General features: G+C 49.7%; 2 protein-coding genes across 8 annotated transcripts in view; one reads left to right on the top strand and one right to left on the bottom strand.

The window, feature by feature from the left end:
• MTUS2 (microtubule associated scaffold protein 2) overlaps positions 1 to 10,792 on the top strand; it is a 285,432-nt gene extending 274,640 nt beyond the window's left edge. For all 6 annotated transcript variants that reach the window (XR_013940615.1, XM_080560576.1, XM_080560572.1 and 3 more), the window contains 4 exons: positions 523 to 621; positions 1,680 to 1,799; positions 4,229 to 4,326; positions 6,724 to 10,792. Coding sequence is in view for 5 of the 6 variants with exons in the window: in XM_080560576.1 (XP_080416702.1) it covers positions 523 to 621; positions 1,680 to 1,799; positions 4,229 to 4,326; positions 6,724 to 6,940 (534 nt within the window). In the remaining variant the exon portion in view is untranslated. The remainder of the gene's footprint in view (positions 1 to 522; positions 622 to 1,679; positions 1,800 to 4,228; positions 4,327 to 6,723) is intronic.
• SLC7A1 (solute carrier family 7 member 1) overlaps positions 10,546 to 16,729 on the bottom strand; it is a 40,136-nt gene continuing 33,952 nt past the window's right edge. For both annotated transcript variants that reach the window (XM_080560655.1, XM_080560656.1), the window contains exons 11-12: positions 16,327 to 16,435; positions 10,546 to 15,269 (exon numbers count right to left, since the gene is read on the bottom strand). In XM_080560655.1, the coding sequence (XP_080416781.1) occupies positions 15,160 to 15,269; positions 16,327 to 16,435 (219 nt within the window). In that variant the 3' untranslated portion in view covers positions 10,546 to 15,159. The remainder of the gene's footprint in view (positions 15,270 to 16,326; positions 16,436 to 16,729) is intronic.

Here is a 16,729-nt window from a genome sequence, read left to right as displayed (position 1 = left end):
CCTGCGGGTAGCTTTGGGACGAAATGGCTGTCACTCAAAGCCCACACCGCTAACTCATCGTCACTTATTATCGTGCTAAAAGCCCCCGAGTAGCCTGGAGTTTTGCCTTTGAAGGTGAAGGAAGCAGGAGAGGGTATCTCTACTGCCTCGTTCAGACTCTAGGGGCTGCACAAAAGATCTCTTTCATGCCTGCAGCATAAATGCCAGCTGTCTCAAGAAAGGGCATGGCTGTTCTTATCTGTCCCGAGGTGATGGGGTGATTTAGCATCAGAGACATTTCATGAAGTTGTGCCAGCCATTGTCAGCTAGCCGCAGGCACTGCAAGGATTTCGGGATTCCCTGAGGCACTGGGTTATGGAAAACCCCACTGCATGTTCATGCGGCCTTATGTAAAAAATATCCACCTGGCAGTGGTTTCTGAGCCTTGTTCAGGCTCTCCGATGGTTTCACGGTGCAGAAGGACTTGTATGAGTGTTTGAGGGGTGATAACATGGTGGTGTGGTCATTTCTCCTCCCCTGCAGGACCAGATCGACACCCTCACCTTCCAGAACCAATCTCTGAAGGCCAAAGCTGACCGGTTTGAAGAGGCTTTGAAGAAAAGCACTGAGGAACAGCTGAAGGTAGATGGCCTCTATAATTATACAGTCATCAAGATTTGTGCTCCTTTGTATGGCACACATCACATGGTTAACAATGGGATCCCAGCACCAGGGACTGGGGGACGGGCCCCAGCCAGGACCCCAAATCTTGAGCTCTGGGGAACAGTCAACAATGTTAGCCTAGGTCTGAATACACAGAGCTCTCCCTCAACATTGGGCCATTTTCAACTGTCTTTTGAGTTTATTTCTACCCTGCATTCTTTCACCCAAAAGATGTAGCTCAGGAGGGGAGAACTCCTAAGGAAAGGAGTGCAGGTGTCTGTCTGAAACCAGCTTGGCCATGGGAAACAGGCAGCATCAGGCCCTTCCATCCCTGCTGCAGTATTTAATTTACATGAAAGGACAAATTCTGCTGTGTCACAGTGACGTGCATGCCTGTAACTCCCAGACAGTTCACTGGAGTGAGTAACAGTCAGAAAAAATACAGAAAAGCTTAAGTCAGCAGCAGTATTTCATCAGTATCATTCCTAGCACATCGTCTGCCCGTGAGCTGAATCCCAGTATTCCCTACATCCAAAGTTCCTGAGCAGAGAAGAGAAATACCTTATTGACAGGAATCACTGCTCTTTCTCCCACCACAGGCTTGATCTTTGCTTCCAAGCACCGTGAAGCAGTGCAGGCAAGGCAGAACACCAACATTTTTACCTCCAGCCCCCTTGCCCAATATCTGGCTCTTTCTGCAATTTCATGGTTGCACTTTTTGCAAGGAAACATCTCTGCCCAGTCGTAAAACACCTCACCAGTTCCCGGGCTGTGAGTAGGAATGAAGTTTGCCAGACAACCTGGTATCCCATCCTTCTAGCCATGAGGCTGGTCAAAAGGAAGGTACCATTGGCTGTCTAGGATAACAGGATGTGCTAGGAGACAGTATGAGGGTTCAGATGGGCTGGGGAGGCCCAAGTGCCTCTGCCTTTCACAGCACTGACACTCCTAAACCATTGGGTAGACTGGGAAAACCTTACCTTATGACTCTAGATGCATTTATGTCCAACGTATACAAATTACTGGTTATTTCCTAGATTGCACGAGCTCCGTATCTGCACTTAGAAAAAGATCTGAAGAGCTTAAAACATGTTCTGGAAATGAAGAACCACCAGATTCACGAACAGGAGAAGAAGATTATGGAGCTAGAAAAACAAGTGAGTTGTCATTTTTCCTCCAGAGGAGACAACCCAGAGGTAGAAAAGGAAAAAGTTTGGTTACAGGAGATGAATTTAAAAGGGGTAAGAAAAACACTTGGGGTCGCGGAAGATACAGGCAGAGGGGTCCGTAAATGTCTATCTGTTTTTCCACTGCCAAACATATAGCTTCTTCTACTGTAATGTCTCAGGTTCCCCCTCAGAAATTGGGATCTCTTCCCATCCCTTTACCCACCCATGATACCCTTGACTTCTCCCACACATCTGTTGGTCTGTGCTGCATTTCCATGTGGTCAGCCCGTGCGTTAGACAGGAAGGTGAGTGGCAAATGGTGGAGGGGGAGCGCCGTGGTACTCCAGGGCTTAATTCTGTGCACCAGCCTGCACCCTCCTGCAGGAGCCAGGTGGACATTTAGGGCACGTGGAGGAAGGTCCAGCCACGTGTGTCTTGCTGCTGGTCATGCAGAAATTTAGGGAGCTCCCAGCCACGGGTATGAGTTAGCAATATTCAGCAGTCCCTAGCAAAACTCACTCTAGGAAAGCTCTCTCCAACCCTGAGGTAATGTTGTCCTGCAGACTGCACTGTTTTCTCATCTTTTGCTTGTGGGGGTCCCTGAGGAAGAACTCCCCAGTTCACCGTATATTACACTTTTTATTGGAAAGGGGATTCATTTTGTGAGGGATAACCTGCAGTGACAGTGAGTGCAGAGCGTGGTGACAGGATGAGGCATTACCTCAGCTGGGGAGCCAGGACAGCTGGTTCAGCACAGCGTTCAGCAAGATTTGTTTCCATTTACGGGGGAATCTGAGAACTCAGATGATTATTTTGCTGAACAGATGCTTGAGTAAGTGGATGTAGAGAAAAAGGTCTCCTTACAGCTGAGATTTGTTAACTGTGCTCCTTTCTCCTGGAGCCAAGCCAGCATCTGAAAACACACTGTAGAATTATACCAAAAAAAATAATATATATATATATATATATAATCAATGGCCTTTATAGTTTCTGGTCATTTAGTTGCTTTTGCTAATTAACCACATACAAGCGCACAGTCCTGCTCCTGCCCTTTATCACAGTGAAACACTTGGTCTACTGTGGTCCAAGGGTACAGCTGCTTTCTGTTTGAAGATCTGCCTTTATAAGTGCCAGAAACCTAGAGAGCTTCTCCAAAGGCTCTGGGAGATGGGGAGCCTCACGAGGGAGCAGGAAGACATTTCTAACACAGGCTCAGTTGGGTGAGAGGGTCCTGAAAATGCTGTGCCCTGAAAGAAGCAGGGTTGGTGAGATTGGTGGCCTGCCAGAACTGACTTAACCATTAATGGCTTTAAACTAAAAGAGGTTACATTTAGGTTAGATATAAGGAAGAAATTCTTTATTTTGAGGGTGGTGAGGCCCTGGCACAGGCTGCCCAGAGAAGCTGTGGATGCCCCATCCCTGGAGGTGTTCAAGGCCAGGCTGGATGGGCCTGAGAATCAGCATCATCCTTTACTGTTACCTGCACAGGCTGGAAATCACTGCCTAAAACTGATGCCTCCACCTTAAAGTGTGAGTTATTGCTAACCCCAGTGCACAGCATTTTGATTCTTTCTAAAAGGCAGGGAAATTCAATAACCGAGCTCACATAGAGGTAAGGTCGCCCTGCGATATCTTGTTTTCTTCCAAAAGTGTTGGACTCAGCAACATTCAAACTGCTGGGGGGCTAAAAAATAAAAAATAAATAAATAAAATAGAGAGAAAACTACAGTGATAAAGTAAAGTATGTCAAATTCAAAACTTGTGAAAGACAGGGCATCTGAGGCCATGGTGCGTGCTTACGAACATCTTCATGATGTTTTAATACACTGCTGGTGACATCCTCAAACTCTGTCCTTGGGCTGTCCCAAGTACAAGCTACCTACTCTTGGGAGAGGATTCATTTCACCTAATTGCTGCTGTAAGGTAAATGTCTAGTTTAAGGCAATCATTTAAGCTGATGCTGTCAGCAGTGGAAAGAAGTGTCTCCAAAGGGCAGCCCACCTTATGCAAAGGCAGCAGCAGTCCAAGGCTGTCCTGGTGGGTAACTCCTTCCTCCCCAGACCCAGGGAGCTGTAATTCTGGTAGTGCTGGCTCCCAGGGGATGCAAGTTATGGGGGCATCACGGGGGGAGATGTTTTATTCGTGCTGGCCAAGGCTAGGACCCTCCTCCTCCTCGGTTACAAATAAGGGCTCATTCAGCTCTGCCTCCCCTCGGAGCTCTGCTGCTGCCCTGCACGCTTCACCAGGATGATGTTCTTCAAGTCAGACCTCATCTGCAGTCAAGATGACCACCTCCAACTATCCTCAGATTTTAGAAGTTGCTCCAGGGGACAAATAAAGATAAAGAACAGATCTTCTTGCAGTAGGCTTTGGGATTTCTTCAGCCTTTAAAAAAAAACACCCTTCTTTTGTTGCAGGCTGAAAAAAATTTAATCCTGGAAGAAAAAATCACTGTGCTGCAACAGCAGAATGAAGAACTCAGAGCCAGGATTGAGCAAAATACTGTCATAACAAGGTTTGTGAGATACTTGCTGTCCATGTCAGCTTGGAAGGAGACTGCAGATTTAGCTGCCCTAGGCTGACACTTATTTCAGAAGGAGAAAAACTAAGTATATTTCTCCTGAAAGTGTATTTTTGTCCTGATCTCCCTGTTTTATTAACAGATCCTTTTTATATCCGGGCTTGCTTACTTTAACATAAGGCCACATGTCTATACAAAATCATTCTCACGATTCTGGAATGGTGCTGAGAGCACAGTTGCCAGTTGCTTCTTATCCTGGTGCCAGTGCCACGAAACTCGTTGGTCAGGAGGCAGCGAGGATGGAACGAGATGACCTTTGAGGTCCCTCCAGCCCGAGCCTATATCTATAACGCACGCATCACTGAGGTGGTCACCTTTCCGTGACTGGGGAAAATAAATTTTTAAGGTCTGGTTCACCAGACCAGTTTGAGCCGTCTGTTTTGGGCTGGGTGAGCTGTGCTCTGCAAGGGCCGGTCTCTCTCCGTGCCTATGACAATGGCCAAGGTGCCACTCGGTTTGGTGCTTGTCTGGGTGAAGGGCACCCTCCCTTCTCTGAAATTTGAGGTCAGCCTGGAAAGTCAATATTTTTTTTTTATTTTTTTTCCTGGTCCTTTGGACTAGGGACACTTGAAGAATGGTAGTTTGCAGCACCCTGGAAGTAAAGACAACCAGGACAGTGTCTGGTCTCCATTGGCACAGCCTAGGTAGGTGCTTGCTGACCTCTGGCCTTCACGAGAGGCCTCAATGTGAGCCAAGGGCACAAACCAAGCACCTTCCCCCACATCTTTTCACATCAGTGTGCCCCTGCACACCTCTGTGGTTTTATTGCTGTGGTTTCCACCGTGATTTGTCACAGCTATTTAAATTGTCAGGAGAGGAACACGAGTGATCATAACATCTATGGTGATGGGAATAAAGGATTTCCCAGTCGGGTTAGGTCTTAAAATAGAAGATATATTTCAAGGTATAAACTTCTGTGCTGAGAACACATTTGCCTTTACATTGCATCTCTTCCTCCGTCTGCCTGATCAGTGCAGAGGGGCCGAGTGGCCACGTGGCCACTGGAGGATGCTGTGTGAAGGATCCCGGCACTGGCACCGCTGGCTGCACCAGCTGCCTTTGTCTGTGTCCAACTCACATCGCCTCAGATGACACAGCACAAATTCCCAGCACACGAGGCTTAAAATTAAAAAGATTTATTTCTATGGGGGGAGCTCCCCTGTGGGCTTCCTCGCGCCGCTTGGACTGTGAGCTCATGCCACAGCTGTTTCCCTAATGGGGCTGTGAATAGGACCTTCCTCCTCTGCTGGGCAAATAGCTGTCCAAAATCTTCCAGCAACTCCTATCTTTCAGTCCTCTGACTCTGTGAGCTGCTGCTTTGTGGTTCCAGATTTCCAGGGGAGTGGGAGAGGAACAGACACATGCATGGTCACCTAAGCTCCTTTTCTGTAGGAAACTAGGCTAAACAAGCAGGAAACCTTTAAAAAATGTTTTTTTTAACAAAATCATAAATACCACCCCAACCCTCTAGAGCCTTCTGATGACACAAGAACAGTGAGTCAGCAGTCCATGGCAGCTGCTGCAGGCTTCGGGCTGTACCCAGGAAAGGAGCTGGGCAGAATTTAGTGTCTGCATCCAAAATCCACACCCAGCTTCTACAACCCCTGGAAAAACCTGGTGTGTATTAGGTGCCTCCCTGTTTATTTCTAAAAACTCGAAGCTCTTGTGCCAGTGAGCAGATACTGCAAGCAAGGGCTACAGCACCGTGCTGGGCAGCTGCATCCTCCACGTGCTGAATGGGGGCAGATAACACGCCAAGCCCCTTCATTGCACAGTCACTCTCAGCCATGAGCAGATTTTGATGAGAAGAGGACACCTGAAGTCACTGTATCCCCAAGCTAGGTGTCTGGCACCAGCTCTGAAGGCCTCTCCAGGTGCTGGTGCCCAAGGCCAGGTGCAAAAATGGGACAGGCACGGACCAGGCATGCTCTGCAGCCCCGGCTGCCCACCATGCAGCACGATGGGGGGTTCTTCAGCTCCCCCCTACCCCAAACCTGCATCCTCCCTTCACGGGGCGGGGGCTGAGCACTCGCCTCAGCCTTGCATCCTAGCTCCTTTTGGATATCCAAAGACAGAAACAAATACACATTTTTCTTTAGCAATTTTTGCTGTGCTGTCTGTATGGGAAAATGGCCAAATCTTAAGTGCCCGGACTGTGCGGTCAGTGGCGGTGAAAGGACCCTGGGCCAGCTGTGCCCAGCTCGGGCAGCTCAGCTGCAGCCCTGGGGGCAAGGTGGGATGGCACAGAGGGAGGGAGGTGGGCAGCATCCTTTACCACCGCCATCTTCCCTCTGCCGAGCCTCACGCGTTGTCTCTCTCCCCCCTCCCCAGGCAATTATCGGAGGAGAACGCAAACCTTCAGGAATACGTCGAGAAAGAAGTGGAGGAGAAGAAGAGGCTGAGCAGGACGAACGAGGAGCTCCTCTGGAAGCTGCAGGGGGGAGAAGCCGTGAGCCCCGTGAAATCCCCGCCCGCATCCTCCACGTCTTTCTACCGCTGCTCGTCGGGGAACTCCTCTCCAGCTAAAGCCAGAACCGTGCGGCGATGATCCGGCAGCCATGTGCTGATGATCCCCTGCCTCGTACGCATTTCCACCCTGCTGAATTTCACCCTCCGAGGAAGCATCGACATCCGTGGACGCCCAGGGTTCGTGGCTGCAAGCATGCCCCGTAGCTGCATAGCTTTACACTAGGCAGGGCACCCTTAGGGTCCCCACGTAGGAGCTCCTGGTTCTGGCACGTTGATTAGGATAGCAAAGAGGACAGCAAAAATTAAAAAAAAAAAAAAGGATAGCAAAAAGTTAGGGTAGCGGCGAGTTAGGGTAGCGAATGTTTAGCTCGATGTGTTCACATTTTAACTGTGGTTAGAGCCAGAAGTTGGAAAATACTAAATTAATGGTTCGTCGGACTGAACTTCTGCTGCAGTATTTCAGGGTAGTCACAAATAGAGTTCCGGTTGTGAATATTTCTGTATGTGTGTCTGTGTTTATATACATGTATGTACTGTACCTTTATACCTATATATAGACGCACACACATATATATGTAGTTGAAGATGTTCCGAATTGCATTTTTTTATATTCTTGGATACTACGAAGTGCTGATATATTTTCATTACAGTCAGCAGTTTTCTAACTCGTGCCTAAGACTTGTGTCTAAACGAAACGCATTTCTGTTTAGCCTCCCAGGAATATTTATACCCGAACTAGAAGAAAGTTACACCGAAGTAGAAGCGCCTTCCAAATGACCACCAAGTGGTACTCTATGTAACGTGAACACCAGCGACTTTTCAATTCCCAGACAGTACTGCCTTGAACACCGTCACCTTCGCATTGAACACCCGATGAGATACGCATACCATTCACTGCTTTTTAACTCTGCATCAGTATTGTAGGTGGAGATAGGCTAGAGATGAGAAACCTGAGGGTTTTAGTCGATTTGGGAGAAGTTACTGGTTAACGTGCGTCAATTTTAGAGTCTTGAAATCCTCAGTGTCTTTTATCTTGACCTGTTTAGGAAATAGTCAGAATCTCTGCTTGGAGGTTACTGCCCATTTTGATTTATTTCAAGTCCCATAAGCAAGAAGGAGAAAATTACTCCTTCGGTCCTTGACCTTTGCTGGCCAAGAGCGTTAGGATGAGCTGTCGGGGCCTGCTTGGGGCCCCTGAAGCACCAGCCGAAACACAGAGGACTGCATGGGTGCAAATGAGGTCAGAAGCCTTTTCCTTCCATATATACCTATTATTTCACACCTCTAAATTTTACCCAAAGTTACAGAGCACTTTTGAGATTCATGGAAAAGTCTGGCTAAACTACCTTTAGCTTCTCTGCCTGGAAGCAAAAAAAAAAGCTCGCCCTGGCTGAGCATTGCCCCTGCTTGCCCACGGGGGCAGGAAGGGCTGCGGGGCCCTTTTGGGCACCGACAACAAGCAGGGGGGAAATGTCCCATAGCGTAAATGAAAAAAAATAATAATAATAATAAAAGGGAGATCTGTGGGATGGTTTTACGTTCCGCTAGGGGCGAAGAGCCTGCACGCGGTCCTGCCCTGAGCACCGGGGTGCAGGGACGCGCCAGGCAGTGCGTGCAGGCGCATGGGTGACCGTGGGCAGCGTGGGACACGGGCACGGGTGGGGTGGCACGGCCGTGCTGCAGTGCCCGGCGGGGAGCTGCACTCCAGCTTCCCTGGGACGCCCTCAGGATTCACGGGCTGCGGCTCAGACACAGCTTCAATCACCATCAACACGCCCCCTGGCCCCTGCCACGGCGCTGACGAGTAACGGTGATCCTTTTTTTTTCTCCTTTTTTAGAGAAATTTATTTTTGTAGAGGCTTTTGCATGATACTGTGATACCGAGTACATTGAGCATCTTGTTAGAATAGACCTTTCCACACCGACTGGCTGTTGAAATGCATTACTAGATTTTAGCGTGCCCAGCAAGTACGACCTGAAAATAGAATAGCTGCGTAACACACAGACAGACACAAAGCCCCTCCTTGCCAGCACGAAGTTAAATCACTTTCATCCTTGCTAAGTGCACAGGCACCTGCAATACCTACTGCCTCGCCGTGTCTCACTCTGCTGATGCAATCCTGACACGATCGGAGTTGGTACCACGATGCTGAACTTCTCCAAGCTAAACACGGCAGAGCGTATTATCAGCCCGAGATGGGTTGGCCAAGCCCATCTTTTTATTTCCGCATTGTTTTCCTCTATATCTGGTGCTTTCCTTCTCTCTTTGTTGGCTTAACTTCATATGCAAGAGATGCTTCCAGCAGTGAATTGGGAGTGGGGCTTCAATGGTGGGAGAATGGGGACCGATCCCAGCTCCACCATCGTTTGGTGTCGTTGCCAACCCCTTTCCCATCGAATTTTTGCCTCCCAATCCTGCCTGTCACTGGGTTCTTCCTCGGTGTGGCCTCTGGGGCCTGCCCGATCGCTAGCAAAGCTGTGAGAAGCTCTGCCTGGCCGGGAGGGATCCAGCAAACCTTCCCTGGGGGATGCAGCGGGTGTCTCCTGCTGCTGCAAGCGCAGGAACAGAGAGTTCTTTCCCAAAAAAAACAATTCCTTTTTTCCTGCTCTTCCTCTGTCCTGCTCCTCTTTATCTCTGGGGAGAGGAGCGTTCCCAGGGGACGGGGACCCCGAGTCACCCCACTCGTGCCACGCGGGTGCAAGCCCAGCTCCAAGCCTTTGTTTTTGGGGTCTGGCGACTTCCCAAATGCCAGAGCCGCTGTGGCTGCTTGCCCCACTTCACAGGGCAGGGCGGCCTCGGGCAGGAGGCAGTTTTATGACAGGAGGAGGAAGCAGCACGTGCCATGGGCACCCACCACCAGGCTGGCCCCAACGCTGCCCTCCCGCCTCGCTAACACACGTCTTCCTCGGGGAGAGGGCGCCTGCCAAGTGCCTGGCGAGGACGGCGGCGGGCTCGCACACGTCCCTGCACAATACGAGCAGCGGGGAGGCAGAGCGAGGACCCCGTCCTCCCTTGTTCCCTTTTGGGAGTCTCCAAAAACTCTCACAAAGGTGGAGCTGGGAATTCAGGCCTGGCATCTCCCGCTGCGAGGGGGCTTGGGGTTAGCTCGGCAGATGCACGGCGGCAAAGGCTGGTGGTGGTGGCGGGGCTGGGGGAGGAAGGTGAACGCTAACGGGTGCAAAATCAGGTATTTTACGTCTCTGCACTGATTGTGTTTGTGTCCCATGGACACGCCGAGGAGCCTCTGTACAGTTCCCACGCAGTAGGAGTCCCATGGTCCGGTTTACTCTGTGGCTAATGAGTACAGGAAGAGTTTGTATTATTTCAGTTACGATGTACAGATAAGTGTAATATATTCCTGATAATAAACACGAGCGCCAGCACACGTAAGGGGCAGGCGCATAAAAACCTGGTGTGGCCTGAGGTGTTTTCTGGATGTCTGTGTGCACAGAAACTGGGGTGAACGAAAGGCAAAGCAAAATCCCATCACGGCGTGGTAAAGACCTCTCCGAGGTCGGTGCTCGCGGATGAAGGGCGTTTGCCCACGTTCAGCAGAGTTTGGGAGTTTGAGACCTGCTGGAGTTTGGGGATAAGCTCACCTGTGCTGGACGTATCTCAGCAGACGCTGAAACAAGCTGCGAGGCAGAAGAAGGCTTAAAAATCAGGATAAACGACAGGCACGATTTATTTGGTTACCGAGAAAAAAAAAAATGTTTTAATGCTGTACCACATAATTACAAGTGAATTTCCAAATTCCAAAAGCTTCGTTTGGGGGAGAAGTATTTACAGTATCGGCAGGATTAAAAGTACGCTGCACGCTCGCGCTGTGCTCTGGGGGCAAGTTTCACATTGTAGAACTTAAGGCTTTAATTGCTACGTGAACACAGCTAAAAAACAAACCCAAACGAAACCAAATAAAAACCCCAAAACCCAAAACAAAGATTAAAAAGTAGATCTGTTTGCGGAACAAGCATTAAAACTATTTACCACGCCTGTAAGAAATATTCTGGGAAAATCATTAGGAAAATAGACCATCAGACAACAGAAAGGTATATACACTTCGCTTAATAATTAAAAAATAAAAATATACAGACTCTTCCATGGCTTCAGTCAGTAAAAATCGCTTCGCTGAAGGAACGGCCCTCGCTCACCACTCATTTGGTAGCACGCCGGCTCCGGGGTGGGCAGCGCCGTGCTTCCTGCCCTTCTCCCAGCACGGGTGGCTCGAAGGCAGGGCCACAAAGTGTGGCACCGAGCAGGCTCGCCCCGCGTCTTGGAGCAGGAGCAAATACCCTGAGAAAAGCCCGTGAGGCTGCCGGTGCGAGCGGCTGGGGACCCTCAGCACCGTGCCCTCGTGGGGTGCCCTCCCTTCGCCCGCCCCGCAGCCCCGCACCATGCTGACACCGCTCGAAGGGGGACCTGCCCTCTTCCTCCCCAAAAACTCAAGCCCAGCGGGCAACGGGAGGTTATCCGAGGATTTAGAAGCAGAGATGCTTTTTCCACGAGAGGGAACAGGCGTCCTTTAAAAGGTGATGGTGCTGAGACGCAGGGGGGGACTGCGGGGAGCCTTCTGCTACGGGAACCGGCACGGCGCGTCCTCCACCCCTCCGAACCCTCTCCGCTGCCTGCCAGGCCGGCGTGTGCTCGCTTATTCACCGGGACGGACGATAACAAAAGCTCATTTGTAAGTGGTTTTCTGGGGGTGGAAATGCTTGTGCTAGCAGGAATTCGAGAAATCCCACTGGAATCGGTTAATACGTAAAACGCCACCGCTAAAGAAGCTGATCTTACAAAACACAAGCATAATACCCTAACAATATTGCTTGCTGCTCCCCGAGCCAGCGGGAGAGACGCTAGCTCCCCGCAGGCACGACGCAGCCGGCGACTGGCACCCCGCAAACAGTTCTTCCCAAACCCTGCCCAAAAACAAGGAGCAGGGCCGCAGGGGCTCCCCTCCCCGTCCTGCTGCACCCCACGGCGCAGAGCTGCAGCCGCCGAGGGGCACGGCACGCACCGGGTGCTGACGGCTGCTGCCCAAACCGGTGGCAAAATCCACCCCGAGGGGTGAGAAGAACACAAAACGAAGCCAAAACCCAGCCAGTAATGACTTTCAGCAACCAGAGAATTAAATTTGTAAGCAAATAAGCAAAATCTAGTAGTTTTTGTTTTGTTTTGTTTTACGCCAAGCAGTTAGCTCGGGGGAGCGCTGTTGTGACAGTTTTCCTTGGGGAAAGGCTGGCTGGCTCCGTGTCGGAGGGCTTCTCCGCAGTGAGCAAACTGCGACCGACCAAACAGGCTAAAATAAGGTCAGACCTTCGGGCCAGATCCTGCTCCAGAGGACCAGGCAGGCTGTGTTTATCACAGACACAAAAGGATCTGTTCTTGCACCGAGCAAGGCATCACTCCTCTGCTCCTCCCACCTCCTCATACAGTGAAATGCTCTGCGTCTGTACAAAACACTCTTACAACAACAAAACAAAACAATTACTGAACTATTTACAAAGAAAAGCTCAAACGAGTGAAGGCATATTGTTCACAACAGCGAGGTTATAGCAGCAGCTGCATGTCCTCAAACATACCTGGCTTCATCTATGTTACATGCAGACATCAGCAGGGAGGCAGAGACAAAAATAAACCAACAAAATAAAATTAAATAAAAAATAAAAACTCACCTATTCGCAAAGTCCTGGGCATCATCCTAGAAAGAGGGAGCCCAGTTTTTTTTTTTTTTCACCTTTCGGGTTACGAAAGAGAAGCGAGGGGGGACGGAGCCACGAGGAGCCCATGCCAAAACCGCTGTCCCCTCCTGCCACTCGTGTCCCTGCGGGCACACCGTGCCAGGGACAGCACGGCTCCGAAAAGTGGCAACAAAACCTCCAGAGAGGTGGCCCAGGGTGGGCTGCAGGAGCCTGAGATGGAGAGAAAAGCCCTCAACTCCCACAGCAGATTTGCAGCAGGTGGCTCTGGGGCTGGGACGGGTAATGGCACATCTGAATGCAAGCTCTGGTGGAACAGAAGGGTTTTCCTATGGAACCTCCTCGGAGAAAAAAGAAGCCAAAGAAAAATGGCCCCAGCCCAGACTTTCCCTTTCTTCTAAGTGCTGCAATTACATGCCACAAAAGCTGAAGTCAAGTTACGGAATATAAATACCAGAACAGATCCCTAAGCGGACAACAAAAAATAAGTTAACATTTATATTAAAAAAAAAAATACATACAGCAAGAAATCTGCATATTTTTAAATAATTCTCTTTGGAAACACCCTTCCAGTCAGAATTCATATCGTCGATGCTGAATGTCTTAATTGCTCACAACCGGTACCCAAGGTAGAGAAAAATGTCCTTACATTTTTGGTACAATGGGAAACGTAAATCCCCTCTGAGTTTTCCTTTTTTTTTTTGCCCTCCTACCACATCTTCAGTTCTTTTCAGGAGGCTGTGGAGTGCATCGAGTTCGCCCGTGTTTAAAATAAAACAGATCTCAACCTCATGGGTTTTAATTTTGATATTCTTCTCTCCCTGCTTGAGCAAAGACTTCATATGTGCAGAAGGAAAAAAGGCTTGGCAGATGGTCAAGGCCATCTGCCGGTACAAAAGCGCCCTGAAAATGCACCCAGAAAGCAAAGCACAGCTTCCAGTCACTCCATCCAACTCCACCCCGGCAAGCCCCTGCTCAAGTCAAATTTAGGAGCCTGTTCCTCAGCCCTCCGTCAGTACGACGGGGACAGGAGCCCTTCCCTTCATCCCCGAGAGCTGTGCCGACAAGCACATCAAGCTGCGGAGGGCGCCTAAGGCAGCATCCAGCCAAGTTAGGGAAGGGGTTTTCTGCAGTATCTGTTCAGGATTTGCTTTTCAGTACAAGCTAAAACGTGAGTTTAAATCAGTGGCGTTACATGGGCATGACCCACCTTTCTAATGCTTTAGCAAGCCTTTCTTAGCACAAGGAATTTGGCTGGGGAAAGATATTTGAGGGAATTAAGAAAAAAATTGTCCTACAGCAAAGCCGAGGCGACCTCTGGATTGCCAACTCCACGCAGACCCTGGCCTCACCTCTGAATGTCACAGAGTCGCAACATGCATTGGAGCAGGCAGAGACATCTTTCACTAGACCAGGTTGCTCAAAGCCCCATCCAACCCAACTCCGAACGCTTCCAAAGACGGAGATTTCCCACCTTTCACAGCGGCCAGGCTCTGGAGAGCAAGCCCACAGCAAGCCCAGCCCTGGCACGGCGCTGAGCACGGCGCAGATGCACCCAAACGCTTTGCTTAATTCACGTGGCCCATGCTGGGGCAGCTCTTCTGACTTCCAACCAACCTGATGCGCGGAGAGGAAAGCGGGGCCCTACTTATTTTCTGACCCGGGCTCGAGAGCACTTCTGCCACCCCACCAGCTGGGCCCCACCGCTGGCAATTTTTGACGCGAAGAGGTAGGAAGGCTCTTTGGAGACACCCGTGCTATTAAAGCCATTCAAGTATTCGCACCAGCTGGTTTTACGACAAAACCTGGAAACCCCTCTGCTGAGCACAGAGTTAGCAGGAACATCCGCCTGCGTTATCTGCACGCTGGCAGACGACCACTCACCCAACAAGCAGCAACCAGAAACCCTCCCAACGTTCCACAGAAGTGGTGCGCTTTAAAGCATACGAATACTGAGTTTAAAAAAAAAAAAAAGTTAAATACAGTAAAAACTATGAAACCCAACACTTTAAAGAAAGTAAATCTTGCGGGTGCTTTCTTAACCAGGTGAAAGCTTGTGATTGGCAAGAGCCTTTTTGGTTTTTTTGTGCGTACGCAAGTGGTACAGCTCGCATCAGGTGAAGTAACGATCTGGTCTAAGCACGACAGTAGCGTTGCGGATCTGCTCCGTGTATGATCAGGTAGAGTATCTGGGGGGAGGTAATTCCCAGGGCTACTGAAAGGAGGGCCTTTGGGAGGCCTGGTTTCATAGCAGCATTTAAGGTTAACTGGCACACAGAAGCCGTTTTCTTTCTACACGCACTAAAAAATAAAAAATAAAATTAAAATAAAAAACAGGAGAGGGAGGAGGGGAAGCGCATAGCCCCGGGTTAGCTGACAGCGCTGCCGGGAGCACGCCAGAGGTGCGGCTTTTTTCCTTGCCATCCCTTTTAACTGCGCTACGAAGCAAACTGCAAGCTGCAGCAACAGGGCCGGGGATTCCCACGTTATGCTTCCTGGTTTCTGCGTTACTGCTTAACCGGGGGCAACGCTCCGGGACCCCCCTGGCACAGCTGCCTCGGCTGCAGCGGTTCCCCAGGTGCCCGCGAGCCCAGCGCGCAGTCATTTGCAGCTGTCCGAGCCAGCCTCCGTGGTTCTCTCCGCGTCCGCCGAGGCTGCGTACGTGGCTTCCACGCTGTGCCATATTCCGTAGGTGAAGTAGATGATAAAGCCTGCGGGAACCGAGGGGAGAGAGCAAGGTTAGCTCTGTAAGGGAACACCCGGACCGGGGTTCAGCTCGGATGATGTCCACCGGGAAGAATACAATCTAGGTTTTAACCCAGGTTATAAAACCCGCCACTGGAACAAAACCAAGAAAAAGTAAAAGCGCGAGCACAAGGACTGCTCCTTTGAACACCTTGCTTGCTGGCTCACAGCCATCCTACTGCTCTGTATCTTCTAGGACGGATTTCTCTCATGGTGACATAAATCACACTTTCCTCAGCTTGTTTTGATATCCAGTGGCATCATAAAAGAAGGCACAGAGGCGATTTTACAAGTTAAAGAAACAAAAATGCTCTGGCCATCTAGGAGGTTTGTACAGAAGGGGTTAACTTTTGGATGAACCTGTCTGCCCCTGCATAAGGCAGTGCTGTTTTAGCCTTGGGATGTCCTCAGGCCAGGACTTCTTAGGAAAGCGTTGACATTCATGGGTACATTGGAATGAGAAAGGAAATGGGAGAAAAATGAGATGTGGGCCAAAAGGAAGCCATCTGGAGCATGGTTTTGCCATGACCAGGTTCAGAGTAAGGTGAGCAGTTGCTTCAGTAAGCCCTAACTCTTCAACCCTCCAAATCTCCTTCCATTACAGGAAAAAGTTATAAAGCAGTAGCCTGGCAAAGCTCCTGAAATCCTACAGACGACAATAAAGTGACCAGACAATCACAATCCCATGCCACGTACTTCTCAAGATCTCCCCCTGCATACTCAAGTACGCAAACTAACAAAATGGCAAAAAAGGTAGCATTTGCTTCCGTTTCTATGTAGCTGTGCACCAAGACATTACAGAAGCAATGCATAAGCTGCAGGATGGGCGGTTGTTCTGAGCTCACAAAGGCTTCATGACCCCTAAATTTAAAACAAAGCTGGAAACACACTGCCTAACTGGCTTCAGTAGGTTACCTGGAGGTTAAAAGAGAGCAGAATCCCTCCCTGGGATGCTACAATAAACTTACAGTTAACAAAATCTCATAACTTTGAACGCATGCCTTTTTTCTCTCTTAAACTCACCTATGAGCATCCAGACTGCAAATCGTATCCACGTGCCAAGGTCTAGCTGCATCATGAGGTAAACATTCACAAAAATACTCACAATAGGAAGAAGGGGCAAAAGAGGTACCTGGAAAAGCAAGAGGGATACATTACATAGAATGGAGAGATTAATGGGCAGGTAGTAACACTGCAGCCCGGGTTAAATGGGCAGTGACGGCTGTCACCAAGGCTTCAGCTGCCAGATCTGAGATAAACCAAGGTTAGATCAACACTCAGGACATCGACCCCCTGCGTGAGATGGATGTGAACACCCCCACTCACATCACTCCCCTCTGTTTTAAGGATGGGTGTCCTTGTTTGGGGTCTGGAAGGAGGCAAGAAGCAAACTTTAACTCCAATACTGTGAGGCGAAGAAGAAAAG

Source organism: Anser brachyrhynchus (assembly GCF_964034855.1).
Source record: "Anser brachyrhynchus genome assembly, chromosome: 1".
NCBI classification, from domain to species: Eukaryota; Metazoa; Chordata; class Aves; order Anseriformes; family Anatidae; genus Anser; species Anser brachyrhynchus.
This window is presented reverse-complemented; position numbering and strand designations above follow the sequence as displayed.